The 26,888-nt window shown below is 40.2% G+C and overlaps 1 protein-coding gene across 1 annotated transcript; it reads right to left on the minus strand.

The window, feature by feature from the left end:
- Positions 1–2,291: 2,291 nt before the first annotated feature.
- LOC124193922 (U1 small nuclear ribonucleoprotein 70 kDa-like) lies at positions 2,292–3,152 on the minus strand. The gene has a single exon (XM_046587899.1). The coding sequence runs from the start codon at positions 3,150–3,152 to the stop codon at positions 2,292–2,294; it is 861 nt and encodes a 286-aa protein (XP_046443855.1).
- Positions 3,153–26,888: the final 23,736 nt, after the last annotated feature.

The raw sequence follows: 26,888 nt of genomic DNA on the forward strand, positions 1-26,888 counted from the left end.
TACAGCAAAACCTTCCAGCTGGTTCATGTAGATATCCTCTTCTAGTTTACTAGCTGTAAAACTACCTTATCTGCGATCTTGCCAGATTTGCATTTGCAATTGACGCAGTCGTCCATACAGAAAGGCCGTCTTCACATCTATTTGCAGTATTTCTTGGTTTCCCGCGGCAGCCAAAGCTAGGAATAGACGGAATGTTGGTAGTCTCACTACGGGGCGTAAGTCTGTTAAAAATCGAGTCCAGGTATTTGCGAGCATCCTAGTGCTACCAGGCGCGCCTTGTATCTCTCATCAACCCCTTCGTAGCCCTGTTTGATGTCAAATACCCACTTGCACTTTATTGCTTTACTATTGGGGGGGGGGAGCGGGGCAAGTTCCCATGTTTCGTTCTTGATTAGAGATAAGTATTCGTCTTTGATTGCCGCCTCCCACTTTGCTGCATCTGGCGATGAAAGGGCTTGGCGGTAGGTAAGTTCTTGTTTGCCATAGACCTTCGTTACAGAAAAGAATGATTGAAGATGATATAGGATAAATGCAACATGGAAGTTTACCTTCGTTGATGGGCCAACAGATTCATTTTCATCTGTTATTACGTTCGCTGGGTATCCGCGGAGTTGTCTCATTTTATCGGTTGGTGTTGGCGTTCTTCTTGCTTGACGGATTCCCTCCGATCAACGTACCCCGCCAAGAGCTAGATCGAAGCCATAGAACGGTTCATCAATTTGTTCGTCTTGATCTGGATCAACACCATGTGGTGGTTTATCACTCTGCTAGTCCTGATGATGGTTCCCCTCTCCTTGAGTTAGTGTAGTTTCATCCTCCTGAGGTTGATCTATAGGCCGAAGAGCTTGCGGCGCCACTTCCTCGCGATCCATCCGATTAGCTCCCGTTCCATGCTTGTGATCGTCAGCTGTCGGGAGAATTGAATAATAGTCCTTCTCTTCAGTAGCTGTTTGGCTTTCAGATAACTCCATCATGGACTGCTCCTTGAACGTAACATCCCTACTAATCACCAACTTTCTTGCTCTTGGATCCCATATCTGATAACATGATGTTGATCCTTCGACGTATCCAACCATCATGGCTTCTGCTGCCTTTGGGTCTAGCTTCTTTCTCTTCTCGTCAGGAACATGGATGCCGAAGACCTTCAAGTGGGATATGTCCGGTCTTTTCTTGAACCAGAGCTCAAATGGAGTTATGTTGTTGACGCTTGATACTGTCCGGTTCTTCACGTATGCCGCACACTGCATTGCTAGGCCCAACAGCTCCATGGGTACTTTTCTTCCATATATTTGGCTCCTGGCCGACTCAACGATCGTTCTGTTTGCTCGCTCGGCTACTCCAGTCAGTTGGGGAGTGTACGGCGGGGTGACTTGATGAGTGATTCCGGTACTTGCCAACCAGTCTTTGAACCCATTTCCTCTGTATTCTCCTCCTCCGTCCGATCTTAAGATTTTTACCTGTTGGAAAAGAAAAATAAGAAGAGGTATGTGGTACTAGGAAACAAAAGACCTTGCCTTCTCGCCCGTCTCTGTCTCTAGTTTTGCTTTGAACTTCTTGAAGGTGTCTGGGACTTCAGATTTGTACTTAAGTAGTTTGATTTCAATCCATCCAGAGAAGTCATCCTTGAAGGATACAAAATAGCGTTCCCCGTTTAGCGTGCCCACTTGCATAGGGCCGCACACGTCTGAGTGGATAACTTGTCCTATACTTGTAGTTTTGATGCGTTTAGACATGAACGGAGCTCTGCACATCTTGCCTTGAAGGCATCCTCGGCAGGGACCGGATGGATTGAGTTGATCTTTGAAGAGTGCGAGACCCTTCACACTTCCCATGGAGGCCATCTTGAGTATAGATTTGTTGTTGAGGTGTCCAAGCCTTTGGTGCCAGATGGACAGTGGCTCCACTCGGACGCCTTTTAGCGCCTGGTCGGCCCTCGGATAGTACTGTTCTGCTCTGATATTTAGGTGATAGAGAGGGCTTCCTTTCCTGACCGCTTTCCCTCCATGATGATGATTTTCTTATGGGAGAAAGTGACGGTGTTGTTGGCAAAATGTACTTCGATCACCGCGTCTGTGGCTGATCCAATTGAATAGAGGTTGATCCCCAGACCTGGATAAATGACAGTATAAATAAATGACGATTGAATTGAAAAAAAGGTTGATCCTCAGACCTGGGACGAACAGGACACCTCTCATGGTTACTTTTACATTCTTTCCATTTGCGGTTGCCACCACGTTCACATCTCCCTGTCCAGCAACAGCTAGTTTTGATTCCCCAATCCCGTTTACCATTCAGCACTCTGATCCGGTTGGTACGAAGTTGACTAGAAGATCCCGATTGCCCGTCATGTGTTGAGTTGCTCCGGAATCAGCAAACCATTCCGTGGGCTTGCCTGATCGACTGTCTAATGTAGCTGCTGAGTAGCTGTATCCTCTCCGCCTTCCATTGTCTTCTTTCTTGCTGTTCTTCTGGCCAGGCCGTCTCCTCTCGTCGTTGTTGTTGCCATAATCACGGCCACTTCTCTCACGATCGTCGCGCCCACGTCTGTTTCTCCATTGATTATTATCCTTGTCTTGTCTGGAACGGTCATCGTCTTCTCTTTCCCACCTTCTGCTTTTCTTGTCACGATCTTCTTCTTCATCATCTCTTTTTCTCTTTAGCTTCCTTTTGTAGTCCCGGCAGTTGGCTCTAGTATGATTTGTGCCTCCACACTCCCAGCACGCACGGGCACTTCTGCCTTCTTCTTCTTTGTCATCTCGAGCAAGTTCAGATGTTGATTGTTGAGCAGGATCTATCTTCTTGCTGCTAAGGAGCGCTTCAGCCATCTTCTCTTCCTCACACTGCTTGACTTCCTTCTCCATCTGGGCAAGGCGGGTCGTAAGATTTCTCAACGTCCTCTCAGCAGCGGCCGTACTCTCCCATGCTGGTTTGAAGATGAGCTTCATTTTCGGTGGCAGGGACATAGTGATTTTGGCAATAATTTGATTGTCTAGAAGAACTATTCCGTATATTGCCCTCAGGCGGGAGACAATGTGTTTGATCTCTGACATAATCTCCATGACTGTTTGTCCAGGTAGAAACTTGACGCCATAAAACTGGCTCCCAAGCAGAGGGACGAGGTCAGCTGCTGATTCTGTCCACATTGTTTCCATCTTTGTCCACATTTACTGTGCTAAAGTACATTACATCAGAGGCCGTGATTTCTCCTCCTTGATAGACGAATAAATGATTCGCATGGCCAAAGTGTTTCTTTTCTCCCAGCCACTGATGGCCGCTGCAATTGGATAACGTTTACATCTTTTGAATCCTGTGGGGAAGAAAGAAAAAGGTGCTTAAGTAATGTTGCCATCACACTCACAGTGTGGAAAATTTTTTCTTATCTCACACCCCCAGTGTGGTACAGCGCTTTCTCAACTTACACATCAAGTGTGGAAAAACACTTCTTCATCTCACACATCCTGTGTGAGGAAAAGCACTTAATCATTTCAAACATCCTGTGTGAGGAAACGCAATACCTCATCTCACACCTCGTGTGGAGGGCACCAGTCCATGGCCAGCTCACACTCCTCGTTTTGTACAGCATACGCCCATTTCACATTCCCATCATTATATCACCACACACACATCACTCCACGTGTGTGTGCTATCTATAGGATAAAAGTATATGTTAAACACAAATTAAATTGGCATTTACTTACTGGTATTGGTTCTGGCCTGTGTTCAGTTCCATTGACAATCCTCCAGAGCTCTTCACTTTGGATGGCTTACTTAACACCAAACTGCCATGAGTCAAAGTTGGTTCCGTCGAACCGCACTCCCGTGTATGAGGGTCTACCATCTTGGCGTGTCTCAGCCATTTTTCACTAGATGTGGGTAAAAGGAGGTACAACATCAGAAACGATTATACAATTTAAATTTCTGCATATCTGGGCCCATAACCTGTTAATTACCTAACTCTAGATAAGCAAATGAGTGCACACGAGATATATATTCTGCTTGAAAAGAAACTGTATTTCATACCACCAGTTGAGTCCTTATTCAAAACCACACACACAAGTAGTCGGGCAGTTTCTAAGAGAGTAGTAATTTTAGAGAGGGGAGGGACAAAGTAGAAATCTGTCAGACATAGGCAGAGTTCCCAGATAAGTCATGGGAATGTCTTCAGTTTGCTACGCGTCTAACGATATCCAACAAGAACCCATTACGGCGGCACCGGTGTTTACTTTTTCAGACGTACGATACAAAGGCAGACCAATCGAAGGATACACCGTCATCCTCAATTCGCATTATTCCCCTCAATACGAGAAGGGAGCTCAAGCCAATAAGCATTCGTCTACTGTCCCTTTTGACTTGGTTACTCCTATTACGTCCGTTCCTTCGCCTGATGAACGACTAGAAGTCAATCCACCTGAAAGCTTATTCATCATCCGCGACGAAGTTGTCAAAACTGATCTGGGACACACGGTCCAACTGACGAACATCGAATCGGTCCATTTTGGTCGCATTCTGGCGGAGGCTTAGCAGAGGCGTAGCGTTGCCTCCTCATTGTGGTCAAGCAACGCAACGAACCGAGAGACTACTCCGGTCAACAAATTTTTAGTTACTTAAAAAAACAGATGGAATACTAATTTCCAGTCTATGTTGTCTATGGTCATTCATCACTGAATGTCATTTTTGTAATTACTTTAGAATTACATGGAAGATATAAACTTACTAGTAAGAGTCGAGGAGAAAACTGGAAATATGCAATATAATACCAAAGGAAATAATTAGTTTGGAACAGAATTCGTTTCTGATTGTTTTGGGTAAAGTTGTGTTGACTTGCTCTATTCTTTTAGATTTGGAGGGATAAGGCCGTTGGGGAGGGGGGATGACGAGGAACGTCGCGCTACCATAACTAAACCCTTGTGTGGAAAAAAGTGGTTCAAGTTGAAAGAAAGATAAAACCATTGTCGTACTAAATCCGATAATATTTCTCATCCGATTTCCCCCCATCTTGATATGGTTGATACATTTTTATAGAACTTCTAGGTCAAAGAGTTTCTTAGGCGTCAACCCACCATCACCACAATCAACACCACCAAATAGCCAAAATGGAAGAACAGAGATAAATTGGTTCTACCTTTATGCCTGGGAAATACGGCGAGGCATCCACAAGTGCTCCACCCGCAGAAAAGTTGAATCCACCGGGAAAGATAAGGAAAGGGACGTCCTCGTGAATACACACACATGGGCGAACACGAGGACAGAGAGGATTTTTTTGGGGTGACAGATATGGTGGGTATCAAGTTAATGTGGGGAAAGAATCTCTTAGTTTATGTAATACACTAAATGTATATAATACATATGTAATATATAATACATCATTGCAATAATGTAACCTAATAATTAAATCAATGATTAAATGTTCACAATAAATAATTTAAGAATTTATTTACTGAAATGTTAGGTTTAATCATATTAAGCAACTTCTTGCTTTTTCTTAAGCAACAAAACATCAACCTGGGAATAGCCCCAGCAGTGATCACAGATTTGATCCAATCAGGTGTTTCAACACTGGAAATGTTGCCGATTGGCGATTGCAAACAGAGCGTCTCTGATGCCGACCACTTTATTGTAGTCGAGCTCTACGGTGACGGCTTTTGCATCGTTTTTTTTTCTGTTTATCTTCTTTCTGTTTTCTGTTATGAAAGAAAAGCTGTTTTTAAAAATACACTTAAATGTGTATTAACCGCCTTCATCTCAACATGGGTTGATTATTCTGTTGGATTCACATCATATACAGTTGTGGCCGTGAATTTTGCCTTTATTGCCGCTAACATTGCAGCAGACGAAGCAGAGCTCAGATATAACCTAATCGAACAAGGCCTTTTTGATTAAAATAAACAACAATAATAATTTGATTAAATTCAACACTTCAGTAAATTAATTCTGAAATTATATTTTGTGAACATTTAATAATGCTGCCATACTACGTTTGTCTATCAAATAAAACCTCTGAAGATTAAACGAACAAGCCAGTTGTAATTAGGAGCCTTAATTTTGTATGCTCCTGTAGAGTGACTACTGCAGCTTTCCCCCTGTACATTATTTTCTATATTTTACTTCTTCTATATTATTTTAAATAAACTAACTAAATTTTGCCCAGAGGAAGAGATTCGAAAGGGACATTAACTCCCGGATACACCAACCGAGGGGCACCGCACACGAAAGTCATAAGCGGCTCATTATCCGCAAAGTGCGACTCGTTATCCTGCATTTGTACCATGTAACGAGTCCTCGCAAAATTCAGTCGTATATTCGAGAGAACATACAATTTCCGTCAAACAACCTTGACGTGAAACAATGGACTGAGACCGCTCTCTTTTCTTGCTCCCGTTTTAGGACTTGTGGCTCCTCCTGTGACAATATGCGTGTTCAATTGAACCGAAGCAGATGTTGCGCTTTGGTACCACACAACTAGAGTACGAATCTTAACGCATGAGAAGGTACTTGATTCATAGTATAGTAAAGACTTTTTAATGTATCCGAAGAGCAAAAAGTCGAGCGGCTTGTCAACTAATGCGCACCGTAGTGGTGGTTGCTACTGCAAGTTTTTCTTGTTTCATAGCCTGATTGGTTTGTTGCTGTGGGCTAATCTTTTGATTGGTCTGCTAGTCAGGTGTTATGGCAGCCTTTTTGTACTGCCTACGGCTGCCTACAACCCTCTTTCGCTTAGGGCCAAAAGGCGAACCATTAAAAGGGTGATTTTGGTGAGCGTCTGTCTACAAATTCATCAGAAATTAAGCACGGCTCATCAAAAATGGCTTAGGGCCCAATTTAAAATGGTTAGATCTATTGCCACGACATATGTCGTGGCGCGACGGTCAAAACTGTCTATTGCCACGGGGTGGAGGATACAGCCGCACGAATGCAGGCAGCGATGTTGGGCAACTTCAGCTGCTACGGCTTCCACACCAAAGAAATGCGAAAGAAATGTGAAATGCTTTAAATAATCAAGCAATTCATCAATAATCATGTAAATTAATTTCAAGGATACAGTACCTATCGGAGCTGGAGCTGGAGCCGGAGCCGGAGCTGGAGCCTGAGCCGGAGCTGGAGCCTGAGTCTGAGCCGGAGCCGGAGCCTGAGCTGCTGCTGCCGTGCCGCTTCCATTATCTTCGTCTTCGGGGTTCGGCTGCTCGGGGTCGGGTTGCAAATGTTGCCAATGGGGTATATTCTCCAGTAAAGAAAGACATTGCAATTTTTATCAATAACAGCGTGAATAATCAATATTTGTGCAATAAAACATTTAAGAATGCTACCTTCGCAGCATTTATGAAGATCTTTCAAGTAGGTTTTAATCTTCTTTACTTGTCTGTAGTGACCCAGTTTACTGCAGACGCACTCATAATTGCACTTTAAGCATCAAGCAACCTGTGCAATAGATCGAATATTCGTTAAATCTCGTATGCACGCTAATTCTTTTGGAGGTGTTCAAGGAATATTCCAACTAGTAGCGTTTTGATTTTTGCTACTAAAAGTAGAGGATGGTACTCTATTCGTAACAATAATTTGCTACTCATAGTAGAGGAGGGTATTCTATAAGTAGCATGACTTTTCTATCATTATATTGTTTTATTTATTTAAAAACAAGCAGGATAGCAAAGAAGCCATGTTTGTCGAATTACAAGCAATACAACAAAGAATCGTGACGGCTGGCTCGACCGTTGCTGGAAGAGGTGAATGCAACAAAAAAATCAGCATAACAATAGCTTTGATCTGATCATATTGCAGCTACCTGTCGAAGTGGTGTCGATTATCGACAAGCCCACTTAATTGTGGTCCAACAATGTAACGAGAAGAGGGACAACTCCAGCGTAAACCACTTCTAGAATTTTTTTGTTTGGGCCGTTTGTGAGATAAAAAAAAAGAGACCCATGCAAGCGGAGGCGAAAATGTCGTAGTCGTTGATTTGTGTAAGGTGGGCCAGGGCGGGAAAAAGCTGTTGGCTGCAGGGTTACTGAGGGGACTTAATTCCTCGTTGAAAAATAACGTAGTCAAAGTAAAAGTGACTTCACGCAATGATTCAACGTATTAATGAAAACAATTATTAAATGCCCAAAAATGTTAATTTTAAAATGAAGTTACGGCGTCGTGTTTAATCAACCTGAGCAAGGGCTCAAGGATGCCTTGGTCGATAACTTGATCTCTCAGTTCTGGTCCCATTTTGGCAATAATACCAAGAGCAATGACACCACCTTCATTAACGTATGGATCTGGTGAACACAACAAAGTTATGAAACCTGCAACAGACCCAGCACTGACTACAGCTTTGGCCTGATAAGATGTGCCAGACGCAATCTCAATGAGAGCCAAAGGCGAAAGAAATTTAAAATTTATAAAGAGGAAAGAGAAAAATATTACCTGCGGGACTTGAGTTGGGAGCAAGAATCAAATGAAACTATGAATGGTGACAGTTTGATGACTTTGATCGCTAAAAAAAGCGTTAAAAACTGATTTAATACGATGAAGAAGCAAGAAGGCAGTTGGTGACAACTACTTCGCTGCAGTTTCTGCCGTGACAGATTCTCACTTGACTACTTTCCAAATTCCTTCGCCTTTTTTCTCTCCTTTTACACACTTTTTTTTATTCTGATTCAGGCCAAGTTGAATCAGTTGAATAAATAAGTTGAGTATTTAACAACTGCATGACGTGACAACACACAGCATGTGCAAACAGGGACCTGCCACCACCGCCGCCTGGCATCCATCATGTCAATAGTACCTGAGTTACCTGACCGACCGCGTTCATTCGAGAATTCAACATCTCTGTTGACATTTGACAAGTAAATTGGGTTTTGCGTTTTTGCCACATTTTATTTGTCCAGAAGATGTTGAATTAACGAATTAACTTCATTGTTTGTTCTTCAAGGGCGTTCGAGGACAAATTCATGAAAGGAGTCTCGAAAGTTTTCAAACATGTTATACCCAAAATGGCAGAAATTTGGAAACAACTCTAGGCATTACTCCTAGAAAAAGTTAAGAGCATTTCAAAACGAAAATTTCTCATCACAAGGTAAATTCTTTGGTCATGTAATGTTTCCCAGAGTCTAAATATTCTTGTCAATTGCAGGAATTATGGGATGCTTGAGGAAGATCGGAAAAATAAAAAGAAGATTGTGAACAGTATTGATCGTCTGAAAAGACAACACCACCTGCTGTATAAAGAGTTGGTTAATAGTTGGGTACCCATTAAAGAGAATTTTGGGAGGGAATGCCCCTTTTAGATTTGGGAAGTATACCTTAACAGCATTAAACAGAGAAAAGGAAGAGTGTATGAAATCAGTCAGAGCTCTGTTTAATAAAGACGATGTACTGTGTTCTAGATTGAATGTAGAAGGCTTAATCAAGACAGAATTTCAATTGGCGAGAAATACAGCATGTTTCAACAGGCAATCACTGACCTTAAAACAGAAATTTTAATGCAGCCAGAATGCTAAAAAAACAGTATTTCAATTCTAATAATTTTCTTAATTATGAATGTGTAGGCAAGCACATTTGGTAAGCAGGAGAAATTCTATTAAGAACTCCATGGCACAATTACAAATTTCAGCACGTAATTCTTTTGAAATTAATCTTCTTGTGTCAAGTGATCCTCAAAGTGTAACTTTGTCAGAATCTGATTTGAATAAAATCAAGGTACGTTTTGGTTAGCTTTCTACATGGAAACAGTAAATATCTTATTACATTCTAGGAAGTGGAAACAGGGTTTGATTTCTCACTCTCAAAAGAACCAGAAAAAGGTTACTAATGTATGGAGTACTATTGAAACTTTGTGGGAGAGATTTGGTGTCGAACCGGAAGCTCGCGACATTTTCCGCATGCAGAATGGGTTTTGGTCGTGGTTTTGCTCCTTCAACCATCACAGCAGTAAGTTTTAGAAAAATTTTAATTAAGTAAACTTAATTTATACAAGGTTTTTAATTTCAAAGTTGGGACGTGAACTTACTCGTTTGGAAGAACTTAAGAGACAAAATATCGAGTGGTTTATAGGGAAGACCAGATTTGATTGGTTGGGGGGGATCACTGCTATGTTTCGTCGCAATTTCACCCCATTTTATTCTGAACTATATACCGAAGGAGAACTCTAACTGCATAAAACTCATGTAGAAAGGTAAAAGGAGCTTCATACATCTTTTAAGGATATAATTCACGAAGGTACCTTTAATTTCATCTTATCGATTCTTTCACGCTTAATTATCATCTGATTTATAATGTTCATCTGTATGAAAACCTATTGAAGCGGATGGAAGACATGGTGGACCGTGGAAGGGGTTCACGCTCCCTTTCGTCATCGGAGCACTTGGTTCCTAGCTTCCGTCCAATGATGCAGTCGCCACCACCCTTGGAATCCAGCCCAATGCGTGGTCACGTCTTCGGGGGAAGTGCCGACTCATGGCCAGCCAAGGCTCAATAACCATCATCTCCCGCCATATCCGTGGTAACCGCGATGTGGACGACAACCCACCTCCTACTCAGCCCTCACCATAACGTTCGCCTCTGTCCATGCTCTCATCCTCCTCTCACACTATTTTTTTCGTATTCACTAGTCGAAAACCAGTTTCTCTTATTTCCTTGTGTATTTGTTCGATCTTTGCCTTCATACTCACATAGCTATATTTTCCATGAAAATACAATTCTATGCCTCAGGAAAAAAACTTAAATTTGGACAATTTTCATTTATTTTCTACCGACATATGAAACTAGACAAAATTTTGGCGAGGATCACGAATATTGGGTACTTTTTGTCCTTAAACTTATACTAACTCAATATTTGAAGCTTTTTCGATGTATTCCACGAACACTACATGAAATCTAGTAGAGACCTTTTAAATCGCATATGGAGGTCGTTATCGGTGTTAACTAGTGAATAAAAACCCATTTTATGGTAATTATATAAGATTAAAATTTATATGAGGTATTGATGTTGAAAAGAAACCCAAAATACTGCCAGAATGTCTAGCCTGAAAAGTGCAATAATAGTACTGGAGGCCTTTTTTACAATATATAAATATCTTTATCGCTGCAAGTCAGTGTAGAATAACCTATTCTATAGTAAAACTACAAGATAAGGTTTTACAAATGGTAGGTTGGATTGGTGTTGAAAGTAATGCAAATTTTCTGGAATAATTGGAAAAGATAGTGACGCGTTGAAATCATCAAGCACTCGTCGAAATAAACAAAATATTCGTGAATTACGTGAAATTTTACGTTTATTAGATATAACTAAAATGAAATCCAAATTTTTTTTAATCGATCATTTTCGTGGATAGTTCAGGAAAAACTGGATTTGTGACAATTTTCATATTTTTTTTACGGATTTATGAAATGAAATCAATATTTGACGAGGCTCACAAATATCGGGTCTTTAAGCCTCAAACTTATACTTACACCATTTTGGATCTTTACGGACAGAAAACTTTGACACTATGCTAGCTAAAAGAAAAAATCACGCCGTAAAGAATATCTAGAGTAAAAGTGGACCAATGCTATAAATAATTATATCAAACGATAGGGAATAAAAAGTTGTATAATTATTCATAAGGTTTTCTCAATATTTTGATTATTTATTGAATTATTACGTTACCAGGAAATAAAAGAAAACATCGAATTCTGGAACATTATAGATGTGTTTTTGAACAACAAATTTCAAAAAATTTATTTTAGTTATTTCACAATGTCTTTATATCAATCGACGCAGAATTTCAAAGAAAATTTATTGATGTGCAGTATTTATGAATTTCATTTCATAATTTAAGCATTATTAACCAAATATTATTTCAGTGACGTTGGATTGAGTCTGGTCATATCCAAGAAAATTGCCACTTCTATTTGTTTGAAATGGATGAATATTTTTTTATAATTGAGTGAAAGGGCATCTTTTAATACTTAGGATTAAGCGAGAAATTGTGCAAATCTCACAATTTCCCTACGAACATGAAATTTGGATGCTGTGCTAGCTGTAAGATAAAATCACGCCGTAAAGAATATCTAGAATAAAAGTGGATTAATAATAATGATAATAATGTATTTAATTTGATATTGTATAGCGCCTTTTCCATAGACTGATCAAAGGCGCTATTCCTCCCAACAGAAAACATGTGACACTTAGTTTCCATAAGCATATTGGAACAAGAATGTTTTTAGATGACATCGGAATTGTGTGAGAGAGAAACGAGAAGAATAGGGAAAAGGGGCTAGCAAGAACATTAATGCTATAAATAGTTATACAAAAAGATAGGGAATAAAAAGTTCTACAATATAACATAAGGTTTTTTCAATATATTAATTATTTTTTGAAATATTTCTTTGTCAGGAAATTGAAGAAAACTGCGAATTTCAGAACAGCAGAAGTGTTTTTGAACAAAAAATTAAAAAAAAATGAGTTATTTAAAAATTTCTGTAATTCAATTGAGGCAGAGTTCATGGCAAATCAATTGATGTGCATTTTTTATGGTTTTTAAACTTAGTATTATCATTATTAACCAAAAAAAATTTCCGTGACGTTGGATCGGGTCTGGCCAGATCCAAAATTTCTTGTTCACCCTGAGGCTCGTTTCCACGTCGGGCTTTGAGTCCATAAGACATAACGTTCTTGATTTCTTTAGATTATTTACCACATATAAACTCTATTAATTGATAAGAACGATCAATCATTAAAGGCTGCTTCAAAAATTTTTTTTGGGGACTTAGGAACAGGACTAGAGAAGGGGACTTAGTGCTAGCAATTGTTTCTTAGTGTTCCTTGCCTAAGCTTTATTGCCCTAGCAATGATAAGAAACGCTCGTACCGTAACGTTTTTGGATACGAGGTAGCTGAACTGCCTCATTTGACCAGCACGTATGGGTATTAATGTTTCCCGTGTTTGCTATTTAAAAAAAAATGCTTGAAATGATTATTGGACTGGGTTGGCCTACTGCTAGCGTTCAGCCATGAGTTAAAAACTCCTATTTAAAAAAAAATTACTTAATTTTTTTCAGTTGGGATCGGCCCCTTCTGGGTCGTTCCCAATATGTTGTTTTTTCCGTTTGCTGTTTGTTAATTTACTTGGACCGCACCATTTTTCCAATACATACCTCCATCTCCACTAGCTTGGGATTGTTCTCAAATAATTCTCTCTCTCCTTCTCAGCTCCTTCTTCACTTCGCTCATCCTTTCCCCATCAATTAATCGTTCAAACCTTCCACAAATTTCGTGATTGTAAATTTTTTTACTATGGATAAAGGGTAATATTGCTGTATAGTTTGTGCTTGCTGGGAAATTTCTCTGAGTCCAAAAACTTGTCAAAAACCACTGTCAACTTATAGCATCATTGACATTGTGTCTAAATTTATTGTCCTCACTTCTTAAATTTTGTACAGAAACCATTGCAACTTTCTACATTCCAGTCCATTAAGCTTTATCCCACCCTCTCAAACAAACCTCTTTCTATTTTTTGTATGATTCTCAACGTGAATTTGAGATACATTCAGATTAACCAGGAATATAATAACCAATCCTTCATTTTCCTCAAAAATACCAAAAACTAAAAATAATTGTCTGATTTACTCCGTGATATCCCATAGCATATGTCCCTATTTCGTAACTGTTTTTTTAACTTGACCTCGGCAAATCCGACCACAACGTATACAATCCGTGTGCCCCATTTTATCTCACAGAAGAGGACTTCAGTTCCTGGATAACTTGAACCACTGTCCAATCTAGCTCGGAGGGTTGAACTCTTGAACAATTCCCCCAACAACAAATACGGCAATTAAACCCTCTATTGCAATCACCGTCGGGTGACAACAAGCCCAAGGGACTATACTTATCAGCAATAACTCCCTTGCCACAACTTCGTTACATCCGTTTCTTTGACTAACAAACCAATGATCTTCAAACTTTTCAACTCAGTGTTAGCTTAATTTTAGAAAAATTAACACACCCATCCTTTTCTTTAAGCCCAAACTTTACCACTACCAGAAAGAATGGCTTTCACACTTCATTAAAAATACTTAGACCGTCAAACACCAATTATCCTGGGTTCATGATGAAAGAATTGTACGATCCTTATCCCAACTCTAAAATCATGATAGTGTCCCATCTTCTCTGTTCCATGATAAAATAATTTCTGAAACGGAGAAACTAACACCCCCCACAATTCCATATCTTAAAGGCTGCTGATAAATGCCGTAACACTGTTATCTGGAATTTTGCAGATTTTGATAAAGCAAACAGACAGTTATCTGATCAATATAAGTATGAAGAACTCTCTCAAAAAAAATTCCCTTAAAAATAAAAAAAACCTTTAGCAAACAAATTGTGCTACCTCTGAAAATGTATTCGCTCATCCACCTCATAACCCCCACTGAAGACAAGCCATCTCCAACCGTCCCCTTTCCGTCTCTAATTGCTATTTTTTAACCAAAAATCCATAAAAACATGGAAGCAAAAAAAAGAATTTTCCAGGTATACCTAACCAAGCCATTTTCTTACCTTTTGAATAAAAATACAACAAATTAACAAGCCATCCACTCAAACTTGTCCCTGGCCCTCTTAAATACACTCGGAATGTTTCTCAACAACTGCCATCCGTACCCTTAGTGCAGTATTCTTTACTGGTTATATGTCCGACGTAACCAGCCTCCAACCTACTTTCCCGTTAAAACTTGCATTGAAGTTTCCACCAGATTTTGTGGACAACTTTTCTTTCCTAAAAGAAGTAGTACTTATTTTTCCGAAATTTTTACTCTTGTACTTACTAACTCCATAATAAGCTTTGAAACAAAACGTGTTATTATGAATTCAAGGGTGCGGCTATGAGCATGTCTCAGTATATTTTACTGCTATGTGTACTACACCAGAAACCAACTTATTGATAATGTACCCGTGATATCATCAGGAAGCGCCACCGATCGCAACTCTGCCACAGAAGAAATAAATTAAGATCTATCCGTTGATGTCGTAGTTTTCTTTCGAGTCAGTCAAAATGTGAAGAAACGAGCCCGGAACTCTTGTCCGTTTGTTACAGTTCAGGACATAGGGCAAGGAAACTTTCTCCTATCGGGTAGATTGCGATAATGTCACAAAGTGTACGAGAATTTAAGGTATTGGAGTGTTTAATTTTGTGTTTGTTTGCCTGAAAATGTTTGTGTATGTCATGTGTAATAACTCTAAACTTTTGATGATGCTACCTCATTGTGACAATCCAAAGGGATTTTGGTCAATGAATCCGTCAAACAAGTTGCTGTCGCTGTTGGGGGATGGTCCTGGCCACCTCCATGTCAGTGGCTCAATTTACTTTGACGGGGGATTTTATCCTTAAATGAGTCGATCACAGTTCTGGCGGTGCGTTGCAATGGGGATAGCTGAGCAATTTTGGAGTCGTTCATCTTATCTTCTTATCTCAATATAAATAAATGGATTTCATCCCACAATTCCCTTTGGTTTTTTTTCAAAATTATTATTTTATTTTTATTTAATGTATATTTTACATTTCACATTTTATTCAACAGTTAGCTTTTAAATTGATGCTGAGGTTATTGTAGGCACTATAGTTTTTAAAGTTCAACGAGGTTAATATGTACATAGAGACATCAAAGGCATCGACGACATCATCAACTACAGAAATAATAGGGGAACAAAATAAACTTTCATTCCATCATTTACTTTGTTAGAGTATAGTGAGGAAACTGACGGTGAACATACTGTTGTGATTGACTATCTGTATTGGGATACATTGAATGTTCAACGAGTACTTACAATTACTATTATGTGATGAGGTATAGTTTAATATTGAAAACTTAGATAGATACGAAAGAAAGAGTGATGCTATTAAGCTTCTGACTTCTACACGAGGTGACAAGGGAAGAAGAAAAAAAAAGAACTAAAACGAGAGATAGTGGAAAAGAATGGATGCTAAGCAGCACTCTGTGTGCGCATGGGTTTCAGCAACTTGACGCCAGGAGCGTGTTGCCGCACCGCCTCGATCAGCTTGTTCCAGCATACTTACCGACCCTCGTAATTGTACCGGCAAGTTAAACTAAATTGTTGCCGTCTTTTCATTCCTCTATAATGGGTAAATTCGGGTAAATTGCTCAATTTAGAATTTACTAGGGGAAAAATTCGCTATGCTCGAAACTCGAACTGAAAGCTACTAGTATTAGCCAACTTGTTACATCGATTCCAGTTTTCTGTTCGGGATCCTGCGGCACATATGACCAATTTCCTGCTCCAGACCAAGCTCAAGTCAAAGACAAGCGTCAATCTGCTGGTGGTTTCAAAGCGATCCATTGAGGCACTTTGAAAAATATTGAAAAGAGTTTTGGATTTGAAAGCTTCAAAATAGCTATTTTATTCAACTGTTCCTTCATTCATTTCATTTGTAGCGAGAGCAGCGAAACAGTTAATTGGATGGATTTGTCATATTATTAATAGTATTACTCTAAGAAATTCGAAGAATATAGTCTAGGCATTGTAATTTATATAAAGATGGGCGGATCAAATTTTAAATTGAAACTAGGCAGCACTTTTTATTCTTTAATCAATTGAAATTCGACAAATAGCGTGCCAATTAGAATTACTGTTTATTATTCTATAATAGGCTTGCCATGAAAATGCGCGTTAACTGTGATTTAAATTCACTTAAAAGCCGATGATTTGAAATCGATTAATGCCCTCATCATCATAAAGATAAACGCGTGAATCTATCAATAAAATCAGAAAGTAAATTGAGATGTAACCAAAGGGAGGTCGTTGCACCATTTTTCGATAAAATCGAGCGTTTCGTGCAGTTGGCGATTGTCCGGCCAACGTTTAACTGCCACAAGAAAACGCAGTCTTGCCGTTCGCTCAAACTTTTTGAGCTGTGCGCCGCACCTCCCAAACTAGTTTAAGCTGTGCGCCCGCACCCCTCAAACTAGTTTGGGAGGTGCGGCGCACAAGGTTTTACGCTCATTGAACCGCTCATTTCGCCATGACATCTAGCGGTAAAAATTACACCTCTTGGTGAAATGACAGAATAGTATCTTTGTATATAATAAGAGATCAGGTGGAAATCAATATGATTCAAATCAGTTTTTTACGCTGATTCTCATAGTATTTTTAATTTATTTTTAAAATTATTATTTCCCCGAGTAATCTCTCTTCATAGTTGAAATAAACTCCCCCCCACTTTATAACGCAGTAACGCACCCCCCTCCATTTTTGGTGGAAGAAGTGACCTTCATCCAAATCCCCCTTTTCGTGTTCCCCCATTAGACCCTTAGGGCAAAAGAGGGTTGAAGGCAGCACGGTGAGAGAGGGGGAGAGGCAATCAGAGGCATGGTCGCGCTGATTGGCTGATATCGTTTGAGCGGATGTTGAGCGTTCACAGCTCAAACTTTTTTGTGCGGCGCACCTCCCAAGCTCAAACTTAGTTGAGCTGTGCGCCGCTCAAAAGTTTGAGCTTGGGAGGTGCGCCGCACAAACTTTGAGCCGCTCGTTGCAAGACTGAGAAAACGGTTCCAATCTTCTCGGTTTGTTTATTTGCCTTGGGCCGGGAATTTGACCGGCTGTTTCAGCACCGGATAGCCTGTCAGAACGCACGGATTAGCAGGCGTATCGGATGACCTCTTCCAGTTGACAAGGCAGGCTTCGTAAACTCCAGGCTCATCCAGTGGAAATTGCTATAATTATTTATAAAACATTCCTGACATATTTTCGTCCCGCGTAATATAAAAAACCTCGAAACGAACCTGTTCGATGTGCTGATCAAGTGAGACGGTCAATACCCACTCTTTTGCTATCTCTTTAAGTAGACCGCTCACGCAGCACGGCTTGACTGGTATGCAGAGTGTGTCGTAAGGGACGTCCGTCTGTTCGAAATCCGCATTATCCAGCAAGGTAGCATCGGCACTGTCGCCGTTCTCTTCAATCATATTAGCGATATCCAAATAGCGACTGAGCAGAACAAACGCCAAATTGTTCCAGCCTACGGCCTGTTTTTCAAAGAAATGTCAAGATATTCAAAACGCCTCATGTATATATAGTAAATTGATAGACACCTTGGCGTTAGTTCCGGCATCGTAAAAGGATTGGTCAGCCGGAATGAGATCCGCATAGCGGAGCAATAAAATGCTAGATTTGGTGGCGACATTCTGACACACGTTGCTGATCACCATGTAATGGAAGAGTCGTAGGAAGCGCTCGAATTCCATGTTGATGGTCGGTGATGTCACTTCCTTCACCTGTGTGGAAAAAAATAATTTTAATAAACAAAAAAAAAACCAACATTTCGAAGGTGTTTTTGTTTAAATTTTTTAAATACCAGACTGTGAAAAATGTTTCGTAAAACAATCAGCGATTTAATGTCGTTTTTATCTTCGAGTAAAATTTCAGTTGCAAGATGTCGGTAGATGTTCAAATTTTGGGATTTGGCTGGCGACCCGTACTTGATGAATAATTCCAGGGCGACTGAGCTGCGTTGCTGCTTAATTTGTTCGGTCCAATAGATGGCCACATACCTATACAAAAACGAGCGATGAATTTGTTGTCAAAAAAATATCATATTGGAAATCAATCAATTCGTCGTTAACTTGTTTAGTAATTCAGGTTCATGTTTCTGGGCTTTCTGAAGAACTTGATCCCATTGTCACTGACTGGCCAGCATTTCCAGGGCCCCGCCCAAATCGACATCGGCCAGTTGATCGGCTTTTCCTTCCGAGCGCAGCCATTAACGGTATGCCGTTTCAACGCGAGGATAGAAGTCCGGCTCAAGTTCCTGTGCCATTTTCCTCGCTCTTGTCCAGTCTCGAGCCTCCATCAGAATGTCGACGGCGTCAGACGCTGTCGACATGTAGTCAAACATGCTTCGTTCGGCTCGTCGGTGCTATTCCCGGACCGAAAGCCGTGCCGTTCGCTGCCGTTTCTAGGAAATATTCTTGTTAGAGTATGAGCGGCCACATTAATCACATATCTATTTAGCCATCGAATTAATTCAGTTAACATGTGGGTGAGAATAACTTACTTTCTTGTATTCAGTTAAGCACTCGCTTAAGCATAAAACAAACACTTCAGAGAGAGGTCAGAAAGAAGTGAATACTCAAGTCTCAATATCTTGATCAAAACGTCACACACACGTATCTGTCGTCGAGCAGACGATCATCGGTTATTCAGCAATTCCGTGTTTACACAATCAGTGGAATGTCTCCTCAACACACCTTCTCATTTCGCGTAGATTTATACGTTACGAATGCATGATACAACAAAAACATAAATGAAGACGAGGATATAACAATATTTCCAAGTTAGAACAGTATTGGTGATGAGACATTAATACGTCAAGCAAACAGATCACAATGATTCAAACACATAGTGCCATTTACACACCAAATTCAGGAACTATACCAAGACCGCACCCTTGAATGCAAAACTGAAATGTCTCACCATCCTCTGCTTTCGTCAATACATCTGCGAGTTGTTTTCGAGTCTCGACATAAGCCACAACAATAGTTTCGTCCGCAACCTGTTCCCTGATATAGTGATAACGGAAATCAATATGTTTAGCACCTTTTGTGAGCAAGAGGGTTGTAGGCGAGTCCAATCGCACTTTCATTATCGCAACGAAGAAGTGTTGGTAGAATCTGGGTTGTACCCAAATTGTTCAGTAAACGTCGCAACCACACAGCTTCTCTGGTTGCCTCGCTAGCAGCAATGTACTCAGATTGCATTGTAGACAAAGCTACAATCAGTTGCCTTCCACTAGACCATGTATCAGCACCTCCAATGAAAATGAAAACATAACCCGAAGTCGAACGTCTAGTATCCGGGTCCCCGCGTAATCAGCATCTGAATAGCCGACCAGGACATGGTTGTTGGAGTCGTTTCCGCCGAAGCAGAGACCATGGTTGCGTGTTGCCTTCAGATACCGTAAAACCTGTATGGCAGCTTTCCAATGTTCCATTCCGGGGTTTTGACAATGTTGAGCCAATTGTCCAGCCATGAATGCAATATCAAAGCGCACAGTGAGAGCCGCGTACATGAGACACCCCACGACTTCGCGGAAAGGAAGAACAGCCATCGCCTGGACATCCGTGGTAGAGGATGGAGAGGCAAACATCGACAGGCGCAGTGATCCTTTCAGCACCGGACTTTAGATCGGTGGAGCAGCATTGAGTTGAAATTTGGTCAGGATTTTGTCAATAAATTGAGGAATGGAGAGATAAATTCGACGATTGGGCCGATCGCGAGTGATCACGATGCCAACAAATAAGTCAGCTGGGACTGCGGTAATTTCGAACTTCTGGTTGAGGTAAAAAACCATGCATCTAGTAGCAAAGTGGAGCTCCCAGCTACAAGGCCGTCGTCGACCCAAACAGCAATATTGAGGAATCTGGTAAGCGTAATGTGGTAATATACACACGGGTCAGTGGTGCTCTGGATGAGACCATAGTTGATAAGGGCCACATGGAGCGTCTTGTTCCATTTACGCGACGCCTGGCAAATCCCATAGATGCCCTTATTTAAACGGCAGACGTCTAGTTCGTGACCAGGAACAACATAGCCTTCCGGCTGAGCAATGAAAACCACTTCATCAATAAGACCGTTGAGGAAGGCGGTGGTGACATCGAGCTGAATGAGTTCAAGATCACGAGCAGCAGCAATGGCGAGAATGACACGAAGGGAATCACATCGAACAACGGGAGAAAATGATTCCTGATAGTCGATTCCTTTCACCTGGCGGTAGCCTTGAGCGAAAAAACGAGCCTTCCGACGACAAGGCAATCCAAGTTTGTCCGTTTTCAATTTAAAATTCCAGCCACTCGGAATACAGGTGCGCCCAGGAGGGAGAGGCACAAGGGTCCATGTCTGATTCTTGCAGTGATGCGAACGTCACTGATATTTTGTGACGTATTGAAATACGTCAAAGTCATACACTCTAAGATTTTTCTTTCAACTTTTGTCTACTTTCGGCTACTTTTTCGGTAGCGAAATGAGCATAGTACTTTTTGGTAGGGCTTTCTACCTTGTGGACGTAACGTCTACCATTGCAATAAAGTCGTGAAAAGGTAGTCAGAAAAAGTAGAGTATCTACTATTTGTCTACCATTTAAAAATTCCCCATGGTGGCAAAGAAAACTGTAGAGTATCTACATTTTGTCTACTCTACCAACTGACTTCAACCAGACTTGAACCTTCAACCTCAAGGGCACTCCAGCTTGCATACCACTGTGCTTATTGATTATTACATTGAGCATAAAATCGTAAGTCATGATTAACAGTTATGGTAAATAAAATGGAATCTTGTCACATTTCCGTTGCAGTAGAGAAAGTAATCATAAGCATGTTCCCAAAATTCTTATTAAGCTTAACAAATAATCATTAAGCATTAAAATGCTAGATAGTCTACTTTAAACCTACTATACAAAAGTAGAATGAAAAATAATTTCCTGCTTTATTAAAGTAGAAGGAATTCCCTACCTTTTTCCTACTTTTTCGCCTCTACCATATAAAGAGGGGAAAAAGTAGGAGATAAAAACTTAGAGTGTACGTAATTTAAAACTGATACGTAATAAGTCAAAATAAATTACGTCAACGTACCTCACTTTTTTAAACGTCAAACGTCTGACGTTCCGTCATAAATACATCACCATTTATATTTTTTAAATTTTCGAACATTGATTATACACCAAGGGCAATTTGTAAAAGAATAAGAATTTCAAGAAAGCTATCAGATAATTTGTTCCGTCTAACTGTAAGTATGAGGGCAGCCTGACTAAAGAGGCTCTCTACGGGAGAACTAGTTGGAATGGCAGTATTGTGTTTTATAAAAATGTTCTTAATTTGAGGATACCTATTAAGCATCTCCATGCTTACATCTTTGTCATCTAAAAAATAATCTACCTCATTTGGCTTCAAAGTGGGGTTATTTGATGCGAAGCTTAAAAAGTCCTCTGTAGAACTAGCACTTTTTTCAGATAGTGGTGAATCAGCATCACTTAATAACAACTTAAGCTTGGTAACGACATCTTCTTTTTGTTTCGAGTCTTCAATCCAATTAGTTAAAAAAAACGGATGTGTGCAGGCTGCAATTGGGTAGGAATTATCAAGAAACAGATGATCAAACCTGAAAAGGAAAATTCTGCTCCATATATAAAGTACACTGATAATGTTACAACTTTCATACCTATCCTGAATTCTCGACAAAATTTTGTCACGTAGAGGCCCAAGATTTGGAAATACTCTTTGGTTCAATTGCTTCTTGAGCTTTGTAAGCAAAGGCAGAACAACTCCTTTTCCGAGAAAGCAGCCTTTTTCTCCTTGAAAAATATCTAAAGTCGCAGCTAATGGCTTAACGCAGTGCATGTACTCGATCAATAAGTCCAAGTCGTCTTTCGTAAGAACTGGAATGCCAAGTGAACGAAATACAGTGCCTGCTGCGTCCATCATTCCATCGAGTAGGACACGGTGTTGGTAGGGCAATACCAAATACTTCTTTTACTTTTCAGCTGAACTGATTCCCTACTAACACGGCCCATCCTCTTTATGTAAGATGTAGATAAATATGGGATGGATAGATCCAGGTCGCAATTGTGGGGCGGTAGTATAGCGTAGGTATAAATTTATTCGGATCTAGGATGGGATCAAATAAAGAATATTCATCGTAGATCCACCAGCGTATATTCATTAACATACTGATTGTACATCAAAGTAATATACTCGGGGGTATGATTTTGTTGTGATACCATTTGGTACATACACAGAATGTGCATCACAGTATAACCATATTAGGTACACAGTGGACGAAAAAGCTAAAAAATATCTCAATTTCCATTACTCCCAAACGTTTGTTCCTAAATTGTACGAACAGTTGGTCAAATGGTTAGAGAGGTGAGCTACGGAATTGAAGATCAGTAGTTCAAGTCTCGGGGTAGACTTTTATCTTTTAATTTCTGACAGAAATCATATCCAAAGATGGATGTTATTTAAGGATACTGTGTATAAACAAACCGGTATATTCAAGGGACATACAAATGGTACGTGCGGGGAAGGGGAAATAAGGATAAACATGAAGCATTCCATGGATATGCTGTTTGTATCTCCCTTATCCTTGGGAGTACGCTTCAGTCATATCCATGGTACATCGCTGTGTTAGTAGGGTTGATCCGCCAATTTTGTTCCAAAGAGCAGTCATTTTGGACAAAGCTTGACGAAGGGCATTTCGTTTTGGAAAAGACTTATTATCAAAATTTGAGAGTTCTATGTCAACACTAGCAATCAAGTTCAATGTGTGTGAGGAACACCTAAGGAAAACAAATTTTCAGTAATAGCTTTGCAAACCCAAAAAATATTTCACCTTAAATGAGTAGGAAGAATAATTGGCGAATCTAATAGATCGGCTGAGAGGGCATCGTAAGCTGATGTCTGCAAATTTGCTGCCATGTGGGCTGCTATTTCATAATCAGCAGCTGGGCGCCATAAATCACCCTCAGTGCCACTCATGGCTTCGGTGAAAGTCTTTGGTTCGTAAAATAAAGAAGTGGCCTTGAAAGCCGTAGAGATAAGCGCCGAAATGGATAATGAAGGAGAAAGATGAACGGCACAGGCACCTGTCATTTCAATTGGAAACATCTTCTTATGGACCAGACCACGAAGAGATTTTCGAACCCGTTGAGCAACAGGACGAACCACTGGTGGAGGGATGACAAGAGAATTTTTAGGTGTACCGATATCAACTGCATCAGGAGTTTCAACATTGGTCAGAGGTATACTGTGTGTTGAAAGTGGTGTTGGAATGGGCAAAGGAGACGCCGGCCAATATGGTAGGTTCATATACTTTATTATGTCATGAGATGTGAGTGCATCCAGTCGCTTCAACAAATACACGACTCGCCTTCTGTTCTTCACTTTCTCCAACGTAGATGCCTTTTGTAGCCTTAGGGTCGAGTTTATGACGTAGAACATCAGGCGTAAAAAAATAGGCCACCGATCCAAAAACGTGAAGATTCGGAATGTCAGGTGATTTTCCAAACCAACGTTGATAGGGAGTAATAATTTCTGATTTCGAAATGGTCCGGTTCAAAACATACACGGAGTAGTTAATGGCCTCAGCCCACAATTTAAGCGGGACACCTTTCTCGTGTATTTGGCTCCTAGCTGATTCGACTTTCAACCGATGATCACGTTCAGCTATGCCATTTTGTTCGGGGGTATACGTCACGCTGGTTTGTAGTTGTATCCCCAACAAACTCAGTTGATTTTTCAGATAGTTGTTGATGTGTTCTGTTTTACCATCACCTCTCAGAAGTTGGACGTGGCGGCCAGTGGCGGTGAACACAGTCTTCACAAAATCGAGGAAGCAGTCAGCAATCTCCGATTTATGCTTGAGAAAATACACAGTATTGTATTTTCTGTACACGTCCTTGAACAGAACATAATACCGGGCACCTCTAACTGAGTCAACTTCCATCGGGCCAACGAGGTCCGATACAATACAATCTACGACATTTTCGTAAATGGTGGTGCTCTTGATGAACGGTTGCTTGTGCATTTTTCCTACTTGGCAGCCATGACAGCACTCATTCAATGAAGGAGATCCTGGAGTAATCAGCATTCCCAAGACTCCCATTTCAGAAGCCATTCGCTTGATGATTCTTCTATTTGCATGGCCAAGGCGTTAATGCCATATATTTAGATTGGTTTGACAAGTGGCGGCAGCTAAAACTGAATCTTGATGAGTGATGACTACAGCATCGACTTTGTAGAGGATTTCACCAGATCGTGAAGCTGTCATGGTGATTATTTTATCTCGTTCAACAATGGCATTCACACCACTGAAGGAAACAGTATATTCACCGATGGAAAGGCAAGCAATCGAAATCAGGGTCACCTCCAGTCCAGGAACGTATAAAACGTTCTTCAATTCTCCGTTCAAATTGGCTCCATTTACACACGTGGTCAACTTGATTGTTCCAATTCCCACCGCATGAAGAAGTTTACCACCAATGTCATTAATCGGCCAACTGCCAGGTGAGATGTCACTAAGTTCCACGAAGAATCTAGTTGCTCCAGGGTCTAGAACAATAGCATCAAGTTCAACTGCTGACAAACAGCAAACGGAAATGAGGGAGAAATCAACTCGTCGTTGAGAGCCTCCTTCTCCATCGTTGTACGTTCATTTTGACAAAGAGGGTTGCTTCTCACCTTGATCTTCAATCCGTTTTCGACATTCAAATTCGTAGTTCTCTATTAACCAAATCTCGTGGTGGTCCATTATTACGACTTCGACCACCTCGAAATCCACGATTGAATTTTCCTTTTTGAATCAATGCTTGAAGAGCATTGTTTTCTTCTCGAGTAGAAGGAGTGTGACTTTTCTCTTCTTACTTCAATGCGTCGTTGCTCAGAAACGGTTCTTGCTCGGAGAGAGTCCATAGTTCATTCGTTGTTTGGTACGTTATCCCATGAAGATAGAAATCCAAATCTGGCAGGAAGACTACACATGATTGTGGTAATAAAGTTATCATGTTCGGTTATGTTCAGACCAAGATCGTTTAATTATGTAGCCATCGATTCTATTGCTGTGACGTGGATCATAATGTCCTGACTGGATGTTGGTCGAAGATTGAGAAAATCTATATGCAACATATGCTTATTATCAGCAGCACGCTGTAAATACTGTGTCTCAAGTATTTTCCACAGTCCTGGTTCTGCTGTTAAGTAGTGCAATTTTTCTAACTTCATCGCAGCTATTAAAGATGAGGAATCTTGCATGGTAATCTCTCATTTTCCAATCTTCTTTCTCGTCACCATTGGCAAGCATAGGGTTTGCTACATTCTCTTCAAATTCTTGGACTGGCATTAGATGCTCACCCTACAGATATCGACAAAGAATAAGAATGTAGTGTTAGAATGCTTTATTCTCTTCCAATTTATTCTGAATTGGGGGTTTACCTCAACGATAGATTTCAAATTCTTTGGATAGAACATCATCTCCATGTTGTTTTTCCAAGTAGTAAAGTTTTTGGCAAACAAACCTTGTGGTGTTTAATCACTTCTAATAAGAAATTGATAGCCATTTTAGAGTATGATTATAACAAATAACCGTCACTTCTGGGCCCATAACCTGTTAGAGTATGAGCGGCCACATTAATCACATATCTAGTTAGCCATTGAATTAATACAGTTAACATGTGGGCGAGAATAACTTACTTTCTTGTATTCAGTTAAGCACTCGTATAAAACAAACACTTCAGAGAGAGATCAGAAAGAAGTGAATACTCAAGTTTCAATATCTTGATCAAAACGTCACACACACGTTTCTGTCGTCGAGCAGACAATCATCGGTTTCAGAAACCCCGTGTTCACACAATCCGTGGAATGTCTCCTCAACAATTTGATGTGATTTTTCTATTTGAAATTAAAGGAATAATTGTTTTTGGTTTCTAAATTGTCAAAGAATTGCTGAAAAAGCAAGCTGCAAATCTTGGTCGTCATTTCTGCACCGGTACATCCGAAGAAGTATTATATGCCTGCAGATAATTATTTTAAAAAATATTTTATAGTTAGCGAAACTTACATTTCCATTACCACATAGCCAACTTTGACAAGAGATAGAATAATCAACAAATCGGTTATGTACGAAACAACGATCCTTTTCTAGGAAAAAGCTTAGCCACTACAAATGTAACACGTTATACTAAATGCTATGTGCAAAGAAGCTCGATTTCATCCCATCTTCTCACTTCTATTAAAATCGTTGTCTCTTTAGTCCGGCATTCAAGTTATAATTTTCAGCAGCTTCATGTACACATTTAACAACAGTGTTTACACGAACTTATCAGCCCACTAACTAACTATTAAGTGAATGTAAAATGAGCAGTAATTTCA

Source organism: Daphnia pulex, chromosome 5, assembly GCF_021134715.1.
Source record: "Daphnia pulex isolate KAP4 chromosome 5, ASM2113471v1".
NCBI lineage: Eukaryota > Metazoa > Arthropoda > Branchiopoda > Diplostraca > Daphniidae > Daphnia > Daphnia pulex.